Source organism: Pelobates fuscus, chromosome 10 (genome assembly GCF_036172605.1).
Source record: "Pelobates fuscus isolate aPelFus1 chromosome 10, aPelFus1.pri, whole genome shotgun sequence".
NCBI lineage: Eukaryota > Metazoa > Chordata > Amphibia > Anura > Pelobatidae > Pelobates > Pelobates fuscus.
The window spans coordinates 68,317,532-68,339,777 of NC_086326.1; the positions used below are offsets into that span (position 1 = coordinate 68,317,532).

The following is a 22,246-nucleotide window of genomic DNA, read 5'->3' on the forward strand; positions in this document are numbered from 1 at the left end:
GTCAACTTGCCCAACTTCAATGCCGCTATCAAATTTTTTCCGTTGTCACACACCACTTTGCCTATATCCAGTTGCTGCGGAGTCAGCCACTTTTCCACCTGTGCGTTCAGGGCGGACAGGAGTGCTTGTCCGGTGTGACTCTCTGCTTTCAAGCAAGTCAAACCCAAGACGGCGTGACACTGCCGTATCCGGGATGTGGAATAGTACCTGGGGAGCTGGGGGGGTGCCGTTGATGTGGAGCAAGAAGCAGCGGCACAAGAGGACTCAGCCGAGGAGGTTATGGAAGAGGATGGAGTAGGAGGAGTAGAGGAGGTGGCAGCAGGACTGCCTGCAATTCGTGGCGGTGTCACCAACTCCATTGCAATGCCACGCATTCCTTGCTTGTCAGCCGTCAGCAGGTTTACCCAATGCGCAGTGTAGGTGATATACCTGCCCTGACCATGCTTTGCAGACCAGGTATCAGTGGTCAGATGGACCCTTGCCCCAACACTGTGTGCCAGACATGCCATGACTTCCTTTTGCACAATCGAGTACAAGTTGGGGATTGCCTTTTGTGAAAAGAAATTCCGGCCGGGTACCTTCCACTGCGGTGTCCCAATAGCTACAAATTTTTTGAACGCCTCAGACTCAACCAGATTGTATGGTAAAAGCTGGCGGGCTAATAGTTCGGACAAGCCAGCTGTCAGACGCTGGGCAAGGGGGTGACTTGGTGACATTGGCTTCTTACGCTCAAACATGTCCTTGACAGACACATGACTGTGGGCAGATGAGCGGGAACTGCTCAAGGCGGGAGACGGAGTGGCGGATGGTTGAGAGGGGGCAAGAAGGACAGCAGTGGTTGACGTGGCTGAAGATGCTGGATCAGGAGGAGGATGGCGGCTTAGAGTAGGCGTGCTGCTTGTACTCATGTGTTGATCCCATAGGCGTTTGTGATGTGAGATCATGTGCCTACGCAAAGCAGTTGTACCTAGGTGGGTGTTGGACCTCCCACGACTCAGTTTCCTTTGGCACAGGTTGCAAATGACATCGCTGTTGTCAGAGGCAGACACACAAAAAAAATGCCACACTGCTGAGCTCTGCAATGACGGCATTCTGGAGGTGGACACAGCATGCGTTGATTGGCGTGCTGTCGGGCTGACCCCGGGTGCCGATGCATGCTGTCTGACTGTGCCACTAGCTCCTTGCGACGACCCCCCCCCTGCTTCCAACTGGTCTCCTCCTCCTCCTCTCTGTCTCCCCATCTGAACTTTCGCCCTGTTCTTCTTCTCTTCTAGCGGGCATCCACGTGACATCCATGGACGCATCGTCATCATCAACCGCTTCGCTTGTATCTGACAACTCAGAAAAGGAAGCAGCAGCGGGTACAACATCATCATCATCACACCGTACCTCCATGTGTTTAATGCTGCCTGCCTGAGACATATCCCTGTTATCTACATCCTCTAGCAATAATGGTTGCGCATCACTCATTTCTTCAAACGGGTGTGTGAATAACTCCTCTGACATACCAAGTAAAGCGGCTGTGGTGCTAGTTTTGGTGGTGGCGGCAGGCGGGTGAGTGCTATCTTGAGAGGTGCCTGAAGCTAAGCTGGAGGAGGATGGTGCGTCAAGGTTCCGAGCGAAGGCTGTACAAGATTGGGTGTCCTGTGTTAGCCAGTCAACTAAGTCCTCAGAACTTTTCAAGTTCAGGGTACGTGGCTTCTGAAAACTGGGCATTATTCTAGGTCAAAATGGAATCACAGCACCACGACCACGACGGCCCCTGCGGGGTGGCCTGCCTCTGCCTGTAATTTTTTTGGAGATTTGTGGTACTATGCGTGCAAGCTACTGTGAGACCAGATATGATTGGCAATGTGCACTGGAACAGTTCTGCAGAGCACACACTGTAGGCCTGAGACACCCTCTTGAAGACAAGTAACTGCTATTCAATCTATAACAGTGAAAAACAAATTTTGTTTTTAAAAGCACGCTATAGAGACACCAGATATGAGTGGCAACTGTCAAAGCACGCTGGCACAGGTCTGCAGAGCACACGCTGAAGTAGGCCTGACACCAAGATGCTTGCAGACAACTAACTGATCTTCTATTACAGTGAAAAAAAATGATTTCTTTTAAATCTAAAGCTTAACCAATTGTTAAAACAGATATGAGTGGTGGAACTGGGCAAATAGGCACAGTATCCAATGTGAACCTCACACAGAAGCTGGCAGGCAGGCAACTGCTCTTCTATTACAGTGGAAACAAAATTTTGGTTGTAAAAGCACGCTAAAGAGACACCAGATATGATTGGCAACTGTCAAAGCACGCTGGCACAGGTCTGCAGAGCACACGCTGAAGTAGGCCTGAAACACAGACGCTTGCAGACAACTAACTGCTCTTCTATTACAGTGAAAAAAAATTATTTCTTTTAAATTGAAAGCTTAACCAATTGTTAAAACAGATATGAGTGGTGGCACTGGGCAAATAGGCACAGTATCCAATGTGAACCTCACACAGAAGCTGGCAGGCAGGCAACTGCTCTTCTATTACAGTGGAAACAAAATTTTGGTTGTAAAAGCACGCTAAAGAGACACCAGATATGATTGGCAACTGTCAAAGCACGCTGGCACAGGTCTGCAGAGCACACGCTGAAGTAGGCCTGAAACACAGACGCTTGCAGACAACTAACTGCTCTTCTATTACAGTGAAAAAAAATTATTTCTTTTAAATCGAAAGCTTAACCAATTGTTAAAACAGATATGAGTGGTGGCACTGGGCAAATAGGCACAGTATCCAATGTGAACCTCACACAGAAGCTGGCAGGCAGGCAACTGCTCTTCTATTACAGTGGAAACAAAATTTTGGTTGTAAAAGCACGCTATAGAGACACCAGATATGATTGCCAACTGTCAAAGCACGCTGGCACAGGTCTGCAGAGCACACGCTGAAGTAGGCCTGAAACACAGACGCTTGCAGACAACTAACTGCTCTTCTATTACAGTGAAAAAAAATTATTTCTTTTAAATCGAAAGCTTAACCAATTGTTAAAACAGATATGAGTGGTGGCACTGGGCAAATAGGCACAGTATCCAATGTGAACCTCACACAGAAGCTGGCAGGCAGGCAACTGCTCTTCTATTACAGTGGAAACAAAATTTTGGTTGTAAAAGCACGCTATAGAGACACCAGATATGATTGGCAACTGTCAAAGCACGCTGGCACAGGTCTGCAGAGCACACGCTGAAGTAGGCCTGAAACACAGACGCTTGCAGACAACTAACTGCTCTTCTCTTACAGTGAAAAAAAAATATTTATTTTAAATGTAAAGCTTAACCTATTGTTAAAACAGATATGAGTGGTGGCACTGGGCAAATAGGCACAGTATCCAATGTGAACCTCACACAGAAGCTGGCAGGCAGGCAACTGCTCTTCTATTACAGTGGAAACAAAATTTTGGTTGTAAAAGCACGCTATAGAGACACCAGATATGATTGGCAACTGTCAAAGCACGCTGGCACAGGTCTGCAGAGCACACGCTGAAGTAGGCCTGAAACACAGACGCTTGCAGACAACTAACTGCTCTTCTATTACAGTGAAAAAAAAATATTTATTTTAAATGTAAAGCTTAACCTATTGTTAAAACAGATATGAGTGGTGGCACTGGGAAAATAGGCACAGTATCCAATGTGAACCTCACACAGAAGCTGGCAGGCAGGCAACTGCTCTTCTATTACAGTGAAAAAAATTATTTCTTTTAAATCGAAAGCTTAACCAATTGTTAAAACAGATATGAGTGGTGGCACTGGGCAAATAGGCACAGTATCCAATGTGAACCTCACACTGAAGCTGGCAGGCAGGCAACTGCTCTTCTATTACAGTGGAAACAAAATTTTGGTTGTAAAAGCACGCTAAAGAGACACCAGATATGATTGGCAACTGTCAAAGCACGCTGGCACAGGTCTGCAGAGCACACGCTGAAGTAGGCCTGAAACACAGACGCTTGCAGACAACTAACTGCTCTTCTATTACAGTGAAAAAAAATTATTTCTTTTAAATCGAAAGCTTAACCAATTGTTAAAACAGATATGAGTGGTGGCACTGGGCAAATAGGCACAGTATCCAATGTGAACCTCACACAGAAGCTGGCAGGCAGGCAACTGCTCTTCTATTACAGTGGAAACAAAATTTTGGTTGTAAAAGCACGCTATAGAGACACCAGATATGATTTTTCAACTGTCAAAGCACGCTGGCACAGGTCTGCAGAGCACACGCTGAAGTAGGCCTGAAACACAGACGCTTGCAGACAACTAACTGCTCTTCTATTACAGTGAAAAAAAATTATTTCTTTTAAATCGAAAGCTTAACCAATTGTTAAAACAGATATGAGTGGTGGCACTGGGCAAATAGGCACAGTATCCAATGTGAACCTCACACAGAAGCTGTCAGGCAGGCAACTGCTCTTCTATTACAGTGGAAACAAAATTTTGGTTGTAAAAGCACGCTATAGAGACAACAGATATGATTGGCAACTGTCAAAGCACGCTGGCACAGGTCTGCAGAGCACACGCTGAAGTAGGCCTGAAACACAGACGCTTGCAGACAACTAACTGCTCTTCTATTACAGTGAAAAAAAAATATTTATTTTAAATGTAAAGCTTAACCTATTGTTAAAACAGATATGAGTGGTGGCACTGGGCAAATAGGCACAGTATCCAATGCGAACCTCACACAGAAGCTGGCAGGCAGGCAACTGCTCTTCTATTACAGTGGAAACAAAATTTTGGTTGTAAAAGCACGCTATAGAGACACCAGATATGATTGGCAACTGTCAAAGCACGCTGGCACAGGTCTGCAGAGCACACGCTGAAGTAGGCCTGAAACACAGACGCTTGCAGACAACTAACTGCTCTTCTATTACAGTGAAAAAAAATTATTTCTTTTAAATCGAAAGCTTAACCAATTGTTAAAACAGATATGAGTGGTGGCACTAGGCAAATAGGCACAGTATCCAATGTGAACCTCACACAGAAGCTGGCAGGCAGGCAACTGCTCTTCTATTACAGTGGAAACAAAATTTTGGTTGTAAAAGCACGCTATAGAGACACCAGATATGATTGGCAACTGTCAAAGCACGCTGGCACAGGTCTGCAGAGCACACGCTGAAGTAGGCCTGAAACACAGACGCTTGCAGACAACTAACTGCTCTTCTATTACAGTGAAAAAAAATTATTTCTTTTAAATCGAAAGCTTAACCAATTGTTAAAACAGATATGAGTGGTGGCACTGGGCAAATAGGCACAGTATCCAATGTGAACCTCACACAGAAGCTGTCAGGCAAGCAACTGCTCTTCTATTACAGTGGAAACAAAATTTTGGTTGTAAAAGCACGCTATAGAGACACCAGATATGATTGGCAACTGTCAAAGCACGCTGGCACAGGTCTGCAGAGCACACGCTGAAGTAGGCCTGAAACACAGACGCTTGCAGACAACTAACTGCTCTTCTATTACAGTGAAAAAAAATTATTTCTTTTAAATCGAAAGCTTAACCAATTGTTAAAACAGATATGAGTGGTGGCACTGGGCAAATAGGCACAGTATCCAATGTGAACCTCACACAGAAGCTGGCAGGCAGGCAACTGCTCTTCTATTACAGTGGAAACAAAATTTTGGTTGTAAAAGCACGCTAAAGAGACACCAGATATGATTGGCAACTGTCAAAGCACGCTGGCACAGGTCTGCAGAGCACACGCTGAAGTAGGCCTGAAACACAGACGCTTGCAGACAACTAACTGCTCTTCTATTACAGTGAAAAAAAATTATTTCTTTTAAATCGAAAGCTTAACCAATTGTTAAAACAGATATGAGTGGTGGCACTGGGCAAATAGGCACAGTATCCAATGTGAACCTCACACAGAAGCTGGCAGGCAGGCAACTGCTCTTCTATTACAGTGGAAACAAAATTTTGGTTGTAAAAGCACGCTATAGAGACGCCAGATATGATTGCCAACTGTCAAAGCACGCTGGCACAGGTCTGCAGAGCACACGCTGAAGTAGGCCTGAAACACAGACGCTTGCAGACAACTAACTGCTCTTCTATTACAGTGAAAAAAAATTATTTCTTTTAAATCGAAAGCTTACCAATTGTTAAAACAGATATGAGTGGTGGCACTGGGCAAATAGGCACAGTATCCAATGTGAACCTCACACAGAAGCTGGCAGGCAGGCAACTGCTCTTCTATTACAGTGGAAACAAAATTTTGGTTGTAAAAGCACGCTATAGAGACACCAGATATGATTGGCAACTGTCAAAGCACGCTGGCACAGGTCTGCAGAGCACACGCTGAAGTAGGCCTGAAACACAGACGCTTGCAGACAACTAACTGCTCTTCTCTTACAGTGAAAAAAAAATATTTATTTTAAATGTAAAGCTTAACCTATTGTTAAAACAGATATGAGTGGTGGCACTGGGCAAATAGGCACAGTATCCAATGTGAACCTCACACAGAAGCTGGCAGGCAGGCAACTGCTCTTCTATTACAGTGGAAACAAAATTTTGGTTGTAAAAGCACGCTATAGAGACACCAGATATGATTGGCAACTGTCAAAGCACGCTGGCACAGGTCTGCAGAGCACACGCTGAAGTAGGCCTGAAACACAGACGCTTGCAGACAACTAACTGCTCTTCTATTACAGTGGAAAAAAAATATTTATTTTAAATGTAAAGCTTAACCTATTGTTAAAACAGATATGAGTGGTGGCACTGGGAAAATAGGCACAGTATCCAATGTGAACCTCACACAGAAGCTGGCAGGCAGGCAACTGCTCTTCTATTACAGTGAAAAAAATTATTTCTTTTAAATCGAAAGCTTAACCAATTGTTAAAACAGATATGAGTGGTGGCACTGGGCAAATAGGCACAGTATCCAATGTGAACCTCACACTGAAGCTGGCAGGCAGGCAACTGCTCTTCTATTACAGTGGAAACAAAATTTTGGTTGTAAAAGCACGCTATAGAGACACCAGATATGATTGGCAACTGTCAAAGCACGCTGGCACAGGTCTGCAGAGCACACGCTGAAGTAGGCCTGAAACACAGACGCTTGCAAACAACTAACTGCTCTTCTATTACAGTGAAAAAAAATTATTTCTTTTAAATCGAAAGCTTAACCAATTGTTAAAACAGATATGAGTGGTGGCACTGGGCAAATAGGCACAGTATCCAATGTGAACCTCACACAGAAGCTGTCAGGCAGGCAACTGCTCTTCTATTACAGTGGAAACAAAATTTTGGTTGTAAAAGCACGCTATAGAGACACCAGATATGATTGGCAACTGTCAAAGCACGCTGGCACAGGTCTGCAGAGCACACGCTGAAGTAGGCCTGAAACACAGACGCTTGCAGACAACTAACTGCTCTTCTATTACAGTGAAAAAAAATTATTTCTTTTAAATCGAAAGCTTAACCAATTGTTAAAACAGATATGAGTGGTGGCACTGGGCAAATAGGCACAGTATCCAATGTGAACCTCACACAGAAGCTGTCAGGCAGGCAACTGCTCTTCTATTACAGTGGAAACAAAATTTTGGTTGTAAAAGCACGCTATAGAGACACCAGATATGATTGGCAACTGTCAAAGCACACTGGCACAGGTCTGCAGAGCACACGCTGAAGTAGGCCTGAAACACAGACGCTTGCAGACAACTAACTGCTCTTCTATTACAGTGAAAAAAAAATATTTATTTTAAATGTAAAGCTTAACCTATTGTTAAAACAGATATGAGTGGTGGCACTGGGCAAATAGGCACAGTATCCAATGTGAACCTCACACAGAAGCTGGCAGGCAGGCAACTGCTCTTCTATTACAGTGGAAACAAAATTTTGGTTGTAAAAGCACGCTATAGAGACACCAGATATGATTGGCAACTGTCAAAGCACGCTGGCACAGGTCTGCAGAGCACACGCTGAAGTAAGCCTGAAACACAGACGCTTGCAGACAACTAACTGCTCTTCTATTACAGTGAAAAAATAATATTTATTTTAAATCGAAAGCTTAACCAATTGTTAAAACAGATATGAGTGGTGGCACTGGGCAAATAGGCACAGTATCCAATGTGAACCTCACACAGAAGCTGGCAGGCAGGCAACTGCTCTTCTATTACAGTGGAAACAAAATTTTGGTTGTAAAAGCACGCTAAAGAGACACCAGATATGATTGGCAACTGTCAAAGCACGCTGGCACAGGTCTGCAGAGCACACGCTGAAGTAGGCCTGAAACACAGACGCTTGCAGACAACTAACTGCTCTTCTATTACAGTGAAAAAAAATTATTTCTTTTAAATCGAAAGCTTAACCAATTGTTAAAACAGATATGAGTGGTGGCACTGGGCAAATAGGCACAGTATCCAATGTGAACCTCACACAGAAGCTGGCAGGCAGGCAACTGCTCTTCTATTACAGTGGAAACAAAATTTTGGTTGTAAAAGCACGCTATAGAGACACCAGATATGATTGGCAACTGTCAAAGCACGCTGGCACAGGTCTGCAGAGCACACGCTGAAGTAGGCCTGAAACACAGACGCTTGCAGACAACTAACTGCTCTTCTATTACAGTGAAAAAAAATCATTTCTTTTAAATCGAAAGCTTAACCAATTGTTAAAACAGATATGAGTGGTGGCACTGGGAAAATAGGCACAGTATCCAATGTGAACCTCACACAGAAGCTGTCAGGCAGGCAACTGCTCTTTGCTCTTCTATTACAGTGGAAACAAAATTTTGGTTGTAAAAGCACGCTATAGAGACACCAGATATGATTGGCAACTGTCAAAGCACGCTGGCACAGGTCTGCAGAGCACACGCTGAAGTAGGCCTGAAACACAGACGCTTGCAGACAACTAACTGCTCTTCTATTACAGTGAAAAAAAAATATTTATTTTAAATGTAAAGCTTAACCTATTGTTAAAACAGATATGAGTGGTGGCACTGGGCAAATAGGCACAGTATCCAATGTGAACCTCACACAGAAGCTGGCAGGCAGGCAACTGCTCTTCTATTACAGTGGAATCAAAATTTTGGTTGTAAAAGCACGCTATAGAGACACCAGATATGATTGGCAACTGTCAAAGCACGCTGGCACAGGTCTGCAGAGCACACGCTGAAGTAGGCCTGAAACACAGACGCTTGCAGACAACTAACTGCTCTTCTATTACAGTGAAAAAAAAATATTTATTTTAAATGTAAAGCTTAACTTATTGTTAAAACAGATATGAGTGGTGGCACTGGGAAAATAGGCACAGTATCCAATGTGAACCTCACACAGAAGCTGGCAGGCAGGCAACTGCTCTTCTATTACAGTGGAAAAAAAATATTTATTTTAAATGTAAAGCTTAACCTATTGTTAAAACAGATATGAGTGGTGGCACTGGGCAAATAGGCACAGTATCCAATGTGAACCTCACACAAAAGCTGGCAGGCAGGCAACTGCTCTTCTATTACAGTGAAAAAAAAATATTTCTTTTAAATCGAAAGCTTAACCAATTGTTAAAACAGATATGAGTGGTGGCACTGGGCAAATAGGCACAGTATCCAATGTGAACCTCACACAGAAGCTGGCAGGCAGGCAACTGCTCTTCTATTACAGTGGAAACAAAATTTTGGTTGTAAAAGCACGCTAAAGAGACACCAGATATGATTGGCAACTGTCAAAGCACGTTGGCACAGGTCTGCAGAGCACACGCTGAAGTAGGCCTGAAACACAGACGCTTGCAGACAACTAACTGCTCTTCTATTACAGTGAAAAAAAATTATTTCTTTTAAATCGAAAGCTTAACCAATTGTTAAAACAGATATGAGTGGTGGCACTGGGCAAATAGGCACAGTATCCAATGTGAACCTCACACAGAAGCTGGCAGGCAGGCAACTGCTCTTCTATTACAGTGGAAACAAAATTTTGGTTGTAAAAGCACGCTAAAGAGACACCAGATATGATTGGCAACTGTCAAAGCACGCTGGCACAGGTCTGCAGAGCACACGCTGAAGTAGGCCTGAAACACAGACGCTTGCAGACAACTAACTGCTCTTCTATTACAGTGAAAAAAAATTATTTCTTTTAAATCGAAAGCTTAACCAATTGTTAAAACAGATATGAGTGGTGGCACTGGGCAAATAGGCACAGTATCCAATGTGAACCTCACACAGAAGCTGGCAGGCAGGCAACTGCTCTTCTATTACAGTGGAAACAAAATTTTGGTTGTAAAAGCACGCTATAGAGACACCAGATATGATTGGCAACTGTCAAAGCACGCTGGCACAGGTCTGCAGAGCACACGCTGAAGTAGGCCTGAAACACAGACGCTTGCAGACAACTAACTGCTCTTCTATTACAGTGAAAAATTTTTTTTATTTTAAATGTAAAGCTTAACCTATTGTTAAAACAGATATGAGGGGTGGCACTGGGCAAATAGGCACAGTATCCAATGTGAACCTCACACAGAAGCTGGCAGGCAGGCAACTGCTCTTCTATTACAGTGAAAAAAATATATTTATTTTAAATGTAAAGCTTAACCTATTGTTAAAACAGATATGAGTGGTGGCACTGGGCAAATAGGCACAGTATACAATGTGAACCTCACACAGAAGCTGGCAGGCAGGCAACTGCTCTTCTATTACAGTGAAAAAAAAATATTTATTTTAAATGTAAAGCTTAACCTATTGTTAAAACAGATATGAGTGGTGGCACTGGGCAAATAGGCACAGTATCCAATGTGAACCTCACACAGAAGCTGGCAGTCAGGCAACTGCTCTTCTATTACAGTGAAAAAAAAAAATTATTTTAAATGTAAAGCTTAACCTATTGTTAAAACAGATATGAGTGGTGGCACTGGGCAAATAGGCACAGTATCCAATGTGAACCTCACACAGAAGCTGGCAGGCAGGCACCTGCAATTACATTACACAGGAAAAAAAAAAAAAAGCAGCCTGATGTTATAGCCCTAAAAAGGGCTTTTTGGGGTGCTGTCCTTACAGCAGAGATCAGATGAGTCCTTCAGGATTGTAGTGGACACTGAATACCCTAGCCTAGCTATCAATTTCCCTATGTAATCAGCAGCAGCTAAACTTTCCCTCCTCTCACTAAGCATGCATCTTCCGAATGAATCGAAAATGGATGCTGGGAGGGAGGTTGGAGGGTGTGGAAGGGAGGGAGTGCTGCTGATTGGCTGTAATGTGTCTGCTGACCGAGAGGCACAGGGTCAAAGTTTGCCCAATGATGACGAATAGGGGGCGGATCGAACTGCGCATGTGTCCGCCCGCCGCGGCGAACGCGAACACGCTAATTTCACCGGGAACTGTTCGCCGGCGGACAGTTCGGTACATCACTAGTTATCAACTTTGCTTTGTTTTGGCTTCTCTGATCTCTCCAATCCTGACCTTGGCTTGCTTACCCAAGTTGTTGCTATTCTGTACTACTTCTGAAGCTTGTTCTTTGTCTATTCTCTCTCTATATTAAGTTAAGCCCCGCAACTTCTAAGCATCAGTAATACAAATGTGTTTCAAGAGAAACCACACGCAATAAGCCATGGTTTACGAGTTATTCATCTATAAATATTTTCTTTTGGTCTTTTTTGTCACTATGCTGATGTCTTGCCATATCTCTGCATCTCATCTTATTTTTTATATTTATACTAACACGTGGGGGTATTATTGCTTCTTTATTGCTGGTACATTGTCTTGCAATGACACTTGTAGAGTCCCTTTCTTTATTCTAACTCTACACGCATCTGCACACACTATATCCCTATACACACACACACACACACTACAACCCCTGTACAAACAGAATACCCTATACACACATACTACACTATACACACATGCACACTGTTCTCCTACACTCAAACACTACAGCTCCTATGTTCACACACTACTTCCTCTACACATATAAACACACAAGAGCTCCTAATACACACAAAATGCAACCAATATTTTTTTTTCATTATGGGTGTCAATGAAGGCCTCATGTTCGAATTTCATCTAAGGCCACACGAGGACTGGAGCCGCAACTAACATTACATGCATGGTCACATCACCCAAGTACTTGGTCGTTCAATGAAGAAGCTAGACTAACCCATATGACATAAGTGGCTGAGGATGAAACTTGTTTACTGAGCACTGCAAAAAGGAACGAAAAGGCAGGCATATTAATAATAAGTATGTTTCCAAGAACTGCTTGCTAGCACCATAACCACTACAATAAGCTGCAAGGGTTATAGTGTTTTGAGTACCCCATTAATAATTAATAGCTTACGTTAGAGGAAATAATTAAAATAAACTGCTTCGAAACAAGAATCAAAATTTAAAGGACCACTCTAGTGCCAGGAAAACATACTCGTTTTCCTGGCACTAGAGTGCCCTGAGGGTGCCCCCACCCTCAGGGACCCACTCCCGCCCGGCTCTGGAAAGGGGAAAGTGTTAAAAACTTACCTTTTTCCAGCGGTGGGCGGAGAGCTCTCCTCCTCCGATCCTCCTCTTCTCCTCCCCGTCGGCTGAATGCGCACGCGCGGCACGAGCTGCGCGCGCATTCAGCCGGTCACATAGGAAAGCATTCATAATGCTTTCCCATGGACGCTTGCGTGCTCTCACTGTGAAAATCACAGTGAGAATCACGCAAGCGCCTCTAGCGGCTGTCAGTGAGACAGCCACTAGAGGAAATAGGGGAAGGCTTAACCCATTCACAAACATAGCAGTTTCTCTGAAACTGCTATGTTTATGAAAAAATGGGTTAACCCTAGAAGGACCTGGCACCCAGACCACTTCATTAAGCTGAAGTGGTCTGGGTGCCTAGAGTGGTCCTTTAAACAAGCACATCTCGTCTCTTTTTTGGCGGCAGACACAATTCAAGGTAGGGCGCTTTTGGCAAACATTATGTTTCCAATGGATATACCAGATATACCAAACCATATGAATGATATGAAGGGCAGATAGCACTACTACGAGCTGTTGTTTGTTATGATACGTAAAATTATCCTGCACTGCTGGCACTAAAATGTTGCCACTCATTTAACCTTGAAAATATATTTTTTAGTTAACCTCTGATTTATTCATCTGATGATCTCAGAGAGACACTTTAGGCACCATAACCACTACAGCATATTGTAGTGCTTATGGTGCCTGGGCACTTCCAACGGTGATGTGTCAATCATTTTACAAATGGTTTGACATTTGTCTTGCTGTGTTGGATTTCCACTTTTGATCCCGGTTGATCTGATAAAGCAGTAATTAATTCTGTAGTATTAACATATCAACTCACATTTAATAGTATAACATAGAAACATAGAATGTGACGGCAGATAAGAACCATTCGGCCCATCAAGTCTGCCAGGTTTTCTAAATACTTTCATTAGTCACTGGCCTTAATTTATAGTTAGCCTTATGCCTATCCCACGCATGCTTAAACTCATTCACTGTGTTAACTTCTAGCACTTCCACTGGAAGGTTATTCCATTTGTCCACTACCCTCTCAGTAAAGTAATACTTCCTGATATTATTTTTAAACCTTTGTCCCTTTAATTTAAGACTATGTCCTCTTGTTGTGGTAGTTTTCCTTCTTTTAACTATAGTCTACTCCTTTACTGTGTTGATTTTCTTAATGTATTTAAATGTTTCTATCATATCCCCCCTGTCTTGTCTTTCCTCCAAGCTATACATATTAAGTTCCTTTAACCTTTCCTTGTACGTTTTATCCTGTAATCCATGAACCAGGTTAGTAGCCCTTCTCTGAACTCTTTCCAAAGTAACAATATCCTTCTGAAGATATGGTCTCCAGTACTGCGTACAATACTCCAAGTGAGGTCTCACCAGTGTTCTGTACAATGGCATGAGCATGTCCCTCTTTCTACTGCTAATACCTCTCCCTATACAACCAAGCATTCTGCTAGCATTTCCTGCTGCTCTATTACATTGTCTGTCTACCTTTAAGTCATCAGAAATAATCACCCCTAAATCCCTTTCTTCAGATTTTGAGGCTAGTAGGGTATTCTATAGTAGTACATGCTATACTCTGTCCTTTGTTTTTTACGCACTGAAATTAAGCTATACGGTAAATAAACCTATACAGCTAAATGGGCTGCAGAATAATAGTGAAATTAAAAAGATTGAAAATTACTTTATTAAAGGTATATAAAAAAATAGACATATGGGAATATCTGGAAATACACAAAAAAAGGTGAACAAAGTGTTAACTGAGAAACGTGAGTGGTAAATGAAGGTGGCCGTGCGCTATATGAAAGAAGGCAAAACCCTATAGCAGAAGTCTTAGGAATAAAATTATTAGATAACAAGACTAAACCCTCAATTAGTTCACCCTCCTAACCACTCACTGAACTAAAGAAAATATATATTTACAGCTAATACAAAGGTAAACTATATTCACCTACAGATATCTGTGAGTGGGAAATAATCCAACAACTCTTAAGAGTATACAAGGGAAAAGCGACCTAAAAAAGTTTCCTATGACTACCTTAGTGCACCATAAAGCAGAGGGTGTACCTACATATCAGAGAAAGACATGTGGAAATAAAATCCCCGAATGCCAAGGTGGACAGGGACAAAGAGCAAAAGTAAAATATATATAATAACTAATGCAAAGGCAAGCAATATTTGCCTACAAATACATGTTTGGATAAATCCAACTTCTCTTAAAGATATACAGGGATATATCAACCTGGTGGACAAAATCCCTTAGAGACAATGTAGGATAGGGACAAAGAGCAAAGGTGAAACACACACACACATATATATTTACTCTATGGGTAGGCTATCCCACAACTCCCACTACTCTTAAAGGTATACAGGGAAATATGTAGGTCCGTTTACCTACAGGTCCGTTCAGGGCTGCCATCAGAAATTTTGGGGCCCCTGACAAAGCACAAGGTCTGGGCCCCTCCCGGGCCCGCCCGCGCCCTACCTAGTCCGCTGACAATGATGCAGGACTGAATGTGGTGTGTATAGTGGAAGTGAATTAGAATGTGTGTAATGAATGTAGTGTTTGTGTGTATTGGATACTGTTTGTGCAGTGAATGCAGAGTGTGTGTTTGTGTAGCGGATGCAGTGTGTATAGTGAAAGCAGAGTGTGTTTGAGTAGTGGATGTAGTGTGTGTACAGTGATGTAGTGTGTGTTTGTGTAGTGGATGTAGTGTTTGTATGTACTATATGAAATGTGCTTAGTGGATGCAGTGTCTGTAGTGGATGTAGTGTGTGTATTAGACGCAGTGTCTGTGTATAGTGAATGCAGAGTGTTTCAATTTGTGGTGGATGTAGTGTGTGTACTGTGAATACAGGATGTTTGTGTAGTGGATGCTGTGTGTACAGTTAATGCAGAGTGTGTGTTAGTGTGTAGTGAATGCAGAGTGTGTCAGTGTAATGAATGTAGTGTGTGTGTTAGTGCAGTGAATGCAGAGTGTGTGTAAATGTGTAGTGAATGCAGAGTGTGTGTTAATGTGTAGTGAATGCAGAGAGTGTGTTAGTGTGTAGCGGATGCAGAGTGTGTGTGTTAGTGTAGTGAATGCAGAGTGTGTTAATGTGTAGTGAATGCAGAGGGTGTGTTAGTGTGTAGTGAATGCAGAGTGTTAATGTGTAGTGAATGCAGAGAGTGTTTGAGTAGTGAATGTAGTGTGTGTATAGTGATGTAGTGTGTGTTTGTGTAGTGGATGTAGTGTTTGTATGCACTAGATGAAATGTGTTGATGCAGTGTCTGTAGTGGATGTAGTGTGTGTATTAGATGCAGTGTCTGTGTATAGTGAATGCAGAGTGTTTCAATTTGTGGTGGATGTAGTGTGTGTACTGTGAATACAGGATGTTTGTGTAGTGGATGCTGTGTGTACAGTTAATGCAGAGTGTATGTTAGTGTAGTGAATGCAGAGTGTGTGTCAGTATAGTGAATCCAGAGAGTGTGCATAGTTTAGTGAATGCAGAGTGTGTGTTAGTGTGTAATAAATGCAGAGTGTGTGTTGGGGTGTAGTGAATGCAGAGTGTGTCAGTGTAATGAATGTAGTGTGTGTGTAAATTTGTAGTGAATGCAGAGTGTGTGTTAATGTGTAGTGAATGCAGAGAGTGTGTTAGTGTAGTGAATGCAGATTGTGTTAATGTGTAGTGAATGCAGAGAGTGTGTTAATGTGTAGCGGATGCAGAGTGTGTGTTAGTGTAGTGAATGCAGAGTGTTAATGTGTAGTGAATGCAGAGAGTGTGTTAGTGTGTAGTGAATGCAGAGTGTGTCAGTGTAATGAATGTAGTGTGTGTGTTAGTGCAGTGAATGCAGAGTGTGTGTAAATGTGTAGTGAATGCAGAGTGTGTGTTAATGTGTAGTGAATGCAGAGAGTGTGTTAGTGTGTAGCGGATGCAGAGTGTGTGTTAGTGTAGTGAATGCAGAGTGTTAATGTGTAGTGAATGCAGAGAGTGTGTTAGTGTGTAGCGGATGCAGAGTGTGTGTTAGTGTAGTGAATGCAGAGTGTGTTAATGTGTGTTGTATTAGTGTATGCAGTGTGTGTTGTGCTAGTGTATGCAGTGTGTGTGTTGTATTAGTGTATGCAGTGTGTGTGTTAGTGTATGCAGTGTGTGTGTTGTATTAGTGTATGCAGTGTGTGTGTTAGTGTATGCAGTGTGTGTTGTATGAGTGTATGCAGTGTGTGTTGTGTCAGTGTATGCAGAGTGTGTGTTGTTTTAGTGTATGCAGTGTGTGTTGTGTTAATGTATGCAGAGTGTGTGTGTTGTGTTAGTGTATGCAGTGTGTGTTGTGTTAGTGTATGCAGTGTGTGTGTGTTGTGTCAGTGTATGCAGAATGTGTGTTGTGTTAGTGTATGCAGTGTGTGTGTGTTGTGTTAGTGTATGCAGTGTGTGTTGTGTCAGTGTATGCAGAGTGTGTGTTGTGTTAGTGTATACAATGTGTGTTGTGTTGGTGTATTCAGAGTGTGTGTTGTGTTAGTGTATGTAGTGTGTGTGTGTTGTGTCAGTGTATGTAGTGTGTGTGTTGTGTCAGTGTATGCAGTGTGTGTTGTGTTAGTGTATGTAGTGTGTGTGTTGTGTCAGTGTATGTAGTGTGTGTGTGTTGTGTTAGTGTATGTAGTGTGTTCGTTGTGTCAGTGTATGTAGTGTGTGTGTGTTGTGTCAGTGTGTGTAGTGTGTGTGTGTAAATGTGCAATCTGGGGGGAGGGGGAGGAAGGGGAATTTTCACGTAATTTTTTTTCTTTTATTTTTAAATTTAATTAAATGTTTCTCAAGCATTTTACGAATGGTTTTACACTTGCCTTGCTTTGTCGGGTGTCCACTATTGGTCCTGGTTGATCTAATAAAGCAATAGTCCGTCTTGCAGCATTATCATACCAACACATACCAGATTCTTACATTATTCATTGCCTGAGAATGTTAGCTTATGGCTCTCAGTCAATGAATAATGTTCAAACCTAGTATAAGTTTGTATGATAAATTGTAAATCTGGGACATTTTTTAGCATCAAAAATACACATGGCTAAAGGGCCTTTCCCATGCTTCCTAAAATAATTAATTAATGAACCCTTTCCAAAATCCTACCCCTGTTTTTTCCATAACTAAACTCCTTAACACCTACAACATATACCTCTTGGAACACTCATGGATACATATATAGAGACACACACTCACAGTTGGGTACGTAGACAAAAACATACATTAAAGGGACACTATGGTCACCACAACCTCTACAGCTTAATGTAGTGATTCTGGTATCTATAGCCTTTTCCTGCAGGCTATTCAATGTAAACAATGCCTTTTCAGTGAAAAGTCAATGTTTACATTGCTGCCTAGTAACACCTCTAGTGGCAGTCACTCAGTCGGCCACTAGAGGTGCTTTCTATGTCAGTGCTGCACTGACATAGGCTCTGTATGAAAACGCTAAAAGCTCCCCATAAAGATGAATTGATTGAATGCATGTCTATGAGGAGATGTTGATTGGCGCAGTGTTTTGCTACACATGTGCAATAGCCTCCCAATGCTTTCCTATAGGAGAGATTGATGTTCTCGGCTATGGAGTCGGGGCCAGCAAGATGAGAGAGGCTATGGAGAAAAAGAAGTTTAAACACGTTTTCATGCACTTGCAGTGAGGCTGGGGACCTACACATTGAACAGGTAACCGTAGTTTGTATCCCTAACACGATAGTGTTCCTTCAAGAATTGTAAATACTGGTCTAGGATTAGATAATCGTTTGATGGTTCAGGGGACCTCCTTGCACCATAAACACTACAGTGTGCTGTAGTGAGTATAGTGCTTAGTGATTCTCTTTCAAACTGTATTACTTTCTGACTTCTAATCTTTACCTAATTTATGTAGAAGTTCTGCAACATGTGTTTGGGTCCAAAGCTATCTTATTATATTATTATTACTATCTAACTTATTATAATCATCGCCAGCCTGCCACTCCTCCAAGACGCTATGCTCCTGAAAGCGGCTGTATCCCACTGATAGTAGGTCTGTCTTCAGATCCAAAACAAAATAAAGCATACGGTTTTATTGAATAGAGCCATAAATGTCACATATTTACATTAAAGTACTGTAGACAAATTTCACATATGCACCCATTTAAAGAGTGTACATAATTATCCTTCTCTCACTCTCTTTGTAAGGAAGGTGAGGTAACAAGTCTATCAAAGGATAAGACAAACACATTCTGCAGGCAACTAATCATATGTCTATATGTGAGTGTAGAAATCACAAGAGCCCTGGAGATAACTGAAAACAACTCTATATTCTATTAGGTGGGATGCTTATCATTAATGTTACCCCTGCAAGAACAGAGTTAGAAAAATATATGTTAATGTGACAATTTTGACACCTTAAGTAACCCCATCAGGACCAGAGTTTGACAAATACATTTTAATCTGGCCATTTCAACATGTTGAAGGTACCAAAAGAGAAGAGAAATGTAAAATAAAACCAGATCTTCCCAAGCTTTCACCTCTATTCGTGTATTCCTTGTAAGATATGTTTTTAATATTAGATAGTAATAAAGCAAGACATAAAAATCCATATTAAAGAAGAAAACCACTGAAATGTTAATACTCCGCTTCAAGGAACATTATGTATCTGCATGAATAATTAATTCAGAAACATAAAGCATATTATGATTTCCTTAATGAAACACAAATGTGTTTTTTTTTAAGGTGATTTCAAGATGTTCCGAAAATACAGTGGTTTCAAAAAGTTATTGGAACAATTTATTTTATTAGCTCAAAACTTTTCACTATTTAAAACAAATGTTTATTTCCTGTAAATTTCATTTCAGGATGAAACATATTCACTTTTATGTTATTTCTTATTAAGGAAGCTTGTAACATTAAAATGATCGTAAAATATTATTTATGGAATGTAACTTGCCAAAATGTCCTACAGAGATAATTGTTTTTGACTTCCTTATTCACATACCATCAGTTAAAGAAATAATAACCATACATTTTGTGTGTGTATGTCTATATATATATATATATATATCAGACCAGACTCTGGCACTCAACCCCAAAACAAGTATATAAAATGTATATTACCAGGGTGCCTCCAGGCCAATAGATAAAAAGGTGAAAATCAGGAGCACTCGCTTGGATTTTTCAAATGTGAATAATCTGTTTAATAACAACTCAGCATCAACGTTTCGACCCTTCAGGGTCTTTATCTTGATAAAGATCCTGAAGGGTCGAAATGTTGATGCTGACTTGTGATTAAACAGTTTATTCACATTTGAAAAATCTAAGCGAGTGCTCCTGATTTTCACCTATATATATATATATATATATATATATATATATATATATATATAAAAATTATATATATATATATATAATACCTTGTTGGAAGTGCACTCACAGGACTCAATACTGTTGCCAAAAATGTGCCATTTATTCAAGCTGCAAAAGTTGATAACATAGTGTCAACGTTTCAGTCCACTAGAGACTTTTTTCAAGAAAAAAGTCTCTAGTGGGCTGAAACGTCGACACAATGTAATCAACTTTTGCAGCTTGAATAAATGGCACATTTTTGGCAACAGTATTGAGTCCTGTGAGTGCACTTCCAACAAGGTATTTTATATTTTGAGGTCGGAGTGGCGCCTAGGCAATAAACAAGACTGGGAGCAGGAGTGCGGGACCCAGCGTGAATTATATATATATAGACTGTAGGATATGTGCAATAATGTGTTTGATTTTTCTTCAAATGTCCCTTTATTTAGTAGCATTAATGCATTACATTTTGTGCATTTTCTTGAGTTAATATATGAGCATTAGGTATGCAAAAATCTTAAATAAATAAAAAAAATATAATAAATATAATAAACAGTCAAATTCATAAATTCAAGTTAAATCTGTAATTTAAAAAAAATGTAACAAATCACCAACAATAAATTGCTCATGCATTACCCTTTTTTTGGTTGAGAGACTATTTATTCAGATAATTTGAGAAGTGGATGGTTCTTGATCTGGATTCTGCTAGTATTAATTAATTATTAATTAGTTATGCACTAATTAAAACATAATTTATTATGTTCAGAGATTTATTTATTTTTTACTTGTATAAAAAAAAAATAGTCGATGAATAAGGTGATTATTGGTGGAATGAATACTTTGCCATAAAATGAATATTGCCTAAACTTTAAAAGTTAAACTCAACTCAGGTGCAGCAACATTTTAACAGCGGAAATATTATTAACACAATTAATGAACACCAATAAGAAAGGTCATGCAGGGATTACCAGAAAAAAAGGTAAATCATTTTAGAGGCTCTTACCTGTCAATGCTAATAACACACAAAGTCATGATGGAAGCTGTACAGCACATCACATCCATTGCAATAAATACATTGCAAAATACTTGACCAAAGATCCATTCACCCCCAATGAGGTCAGTTACACTAACAAAAGGCATGACAGCAATGGCCACTGATAGGTCTGCTAATGCTAGGGACACAATCAGATAGTTTGAAGGTTGTCTAAGTTTCTTCACAAAGCACACAGAAATGACCACCAAGCAATTCCCTGCAATTGTAAGTAAAGTGATAAGAGAGAGGATGGCTCCTATCACCAGCTTTTCTATGTGACCATAGTTAAGAATCTGCTCTCCACACTGGGTGTCATTTTCACTGGGGAAACTGGAGGTTGGCATGGGATTCGTGGTGGTGGCACTTGCATCTTGGATGATCTTCAGAAGATGTGGGTTGAATGAACCAGAAATCATTATAGTGGTGCTGTAATCCCTCAGGTCTTCTATCAGAAAGGATCTAATGTTATCATATAGGTGGCTGCTGTTGATATCGATAACCATTGTGAGTTGAGAAGCCCATGTGTGTACAGAATATCTCCAAGAAGACATTGAGGTCCAACACAGTCACCTTGCAAAGCCAGTGATCAAACTATCAGTTCTTCTCTGGTTGCCATCCTTTTTTAATATTTGTTGAGTGGACAGCATGGGCCCCTGGCAAGGGCACACATTCATGGTCAAAGAGTGTCTTTTACAGGCATTCTAGGAGGAGAGGACTTCTTATGGTGGCTTTCTGGTCACATTCTTCTCAGTCCAGATTGATGATACAGAACAGTTCTAGAACCGACAAAAATGTAGCCATTCAGTTCCTGAACAGAAACTCTCAAATGTATGTATATATATGTAAAAATAAATTTAAGAAAAAAACAATTAAAAAAAAAAACACTAAACCAGGTCCAACAATTAAGTTTTGGAAAAATAATTTCCCACCTTGCTCAAGTTTTTTGCACAGAGAATTACCTTTACTGTTCCTTGTTCTTATCAAATGTACCCTTCATGATGTCAAGTCTTGAGGTTGACAGAAGAAAGACTCTCACTGCCAGTAGTCCTGTTATTCTTTCCCTTCTTTTCAATGAACCTCTCGCATGCAACTCTGAAGCACAGTGTGGAGTTTCTGCACTGAGGAGAGATCCAGAACATCCACCGTTTCCATCAATGTAATGTATCTCCGTCAGCAAACCACCTCAATCAGTCTTTATGTGTTTACTGCCATCTAGGGGACAATTTGTGATATGACCATACAGTACAAGCTGGACTTGTGTTAGAGACTGCAGAGATCATTTGTGCTTGGAACACAGCAGACAAATATAAAAGCTGTAAAACAAAATCTTAAGGCAAGATGATAATTATAATAACATATTTTTTTCAAGGTAACAGATATTGCATTATGTAAGGTTACTTGTTTATTGAACCAGCAGCTTTTCAGAGTTTCCTCTCAGA

General features: G+C 41.1%; 1 protein-coding gene across 2 annotated transcripts in view; it reads right to left on the reverse strand.

Annotated features, from left to right (window-relative positions):
- Nucleotides 1-21,893, reverse strand: part of HTR7 (5-hydroxytryptamine receptor 7) — a 110,262-nt gene extending 88,369 nt beyond the window's left edge. The window contains exons 1-2 of one of the 2 annotated variants that reach the window (XR_010085446.1): nt 21,767-21,893; nt 20,778-21,583 (exon numbers count right to left, since the gene is read on the reverse strand). Coding sequence is in view for 1 of the 2 variants with exons in the window: in XM_063433599.1 (XP_063289669.1) it covers nt 20,778-21,358 (581 nt within the window). In the remaining variant the exon portion in view is untranslated. Of the gene's footprint in view, nt 1-20,777; nt 21,584-21,736 lie in introns of both variants that reach the window. The other variant, XM_063433599.1, reaches the window with a different exon arrangement.
- Between the last annotated feature and the right edge of the window lie 353 nt (nt 21,894-22,246).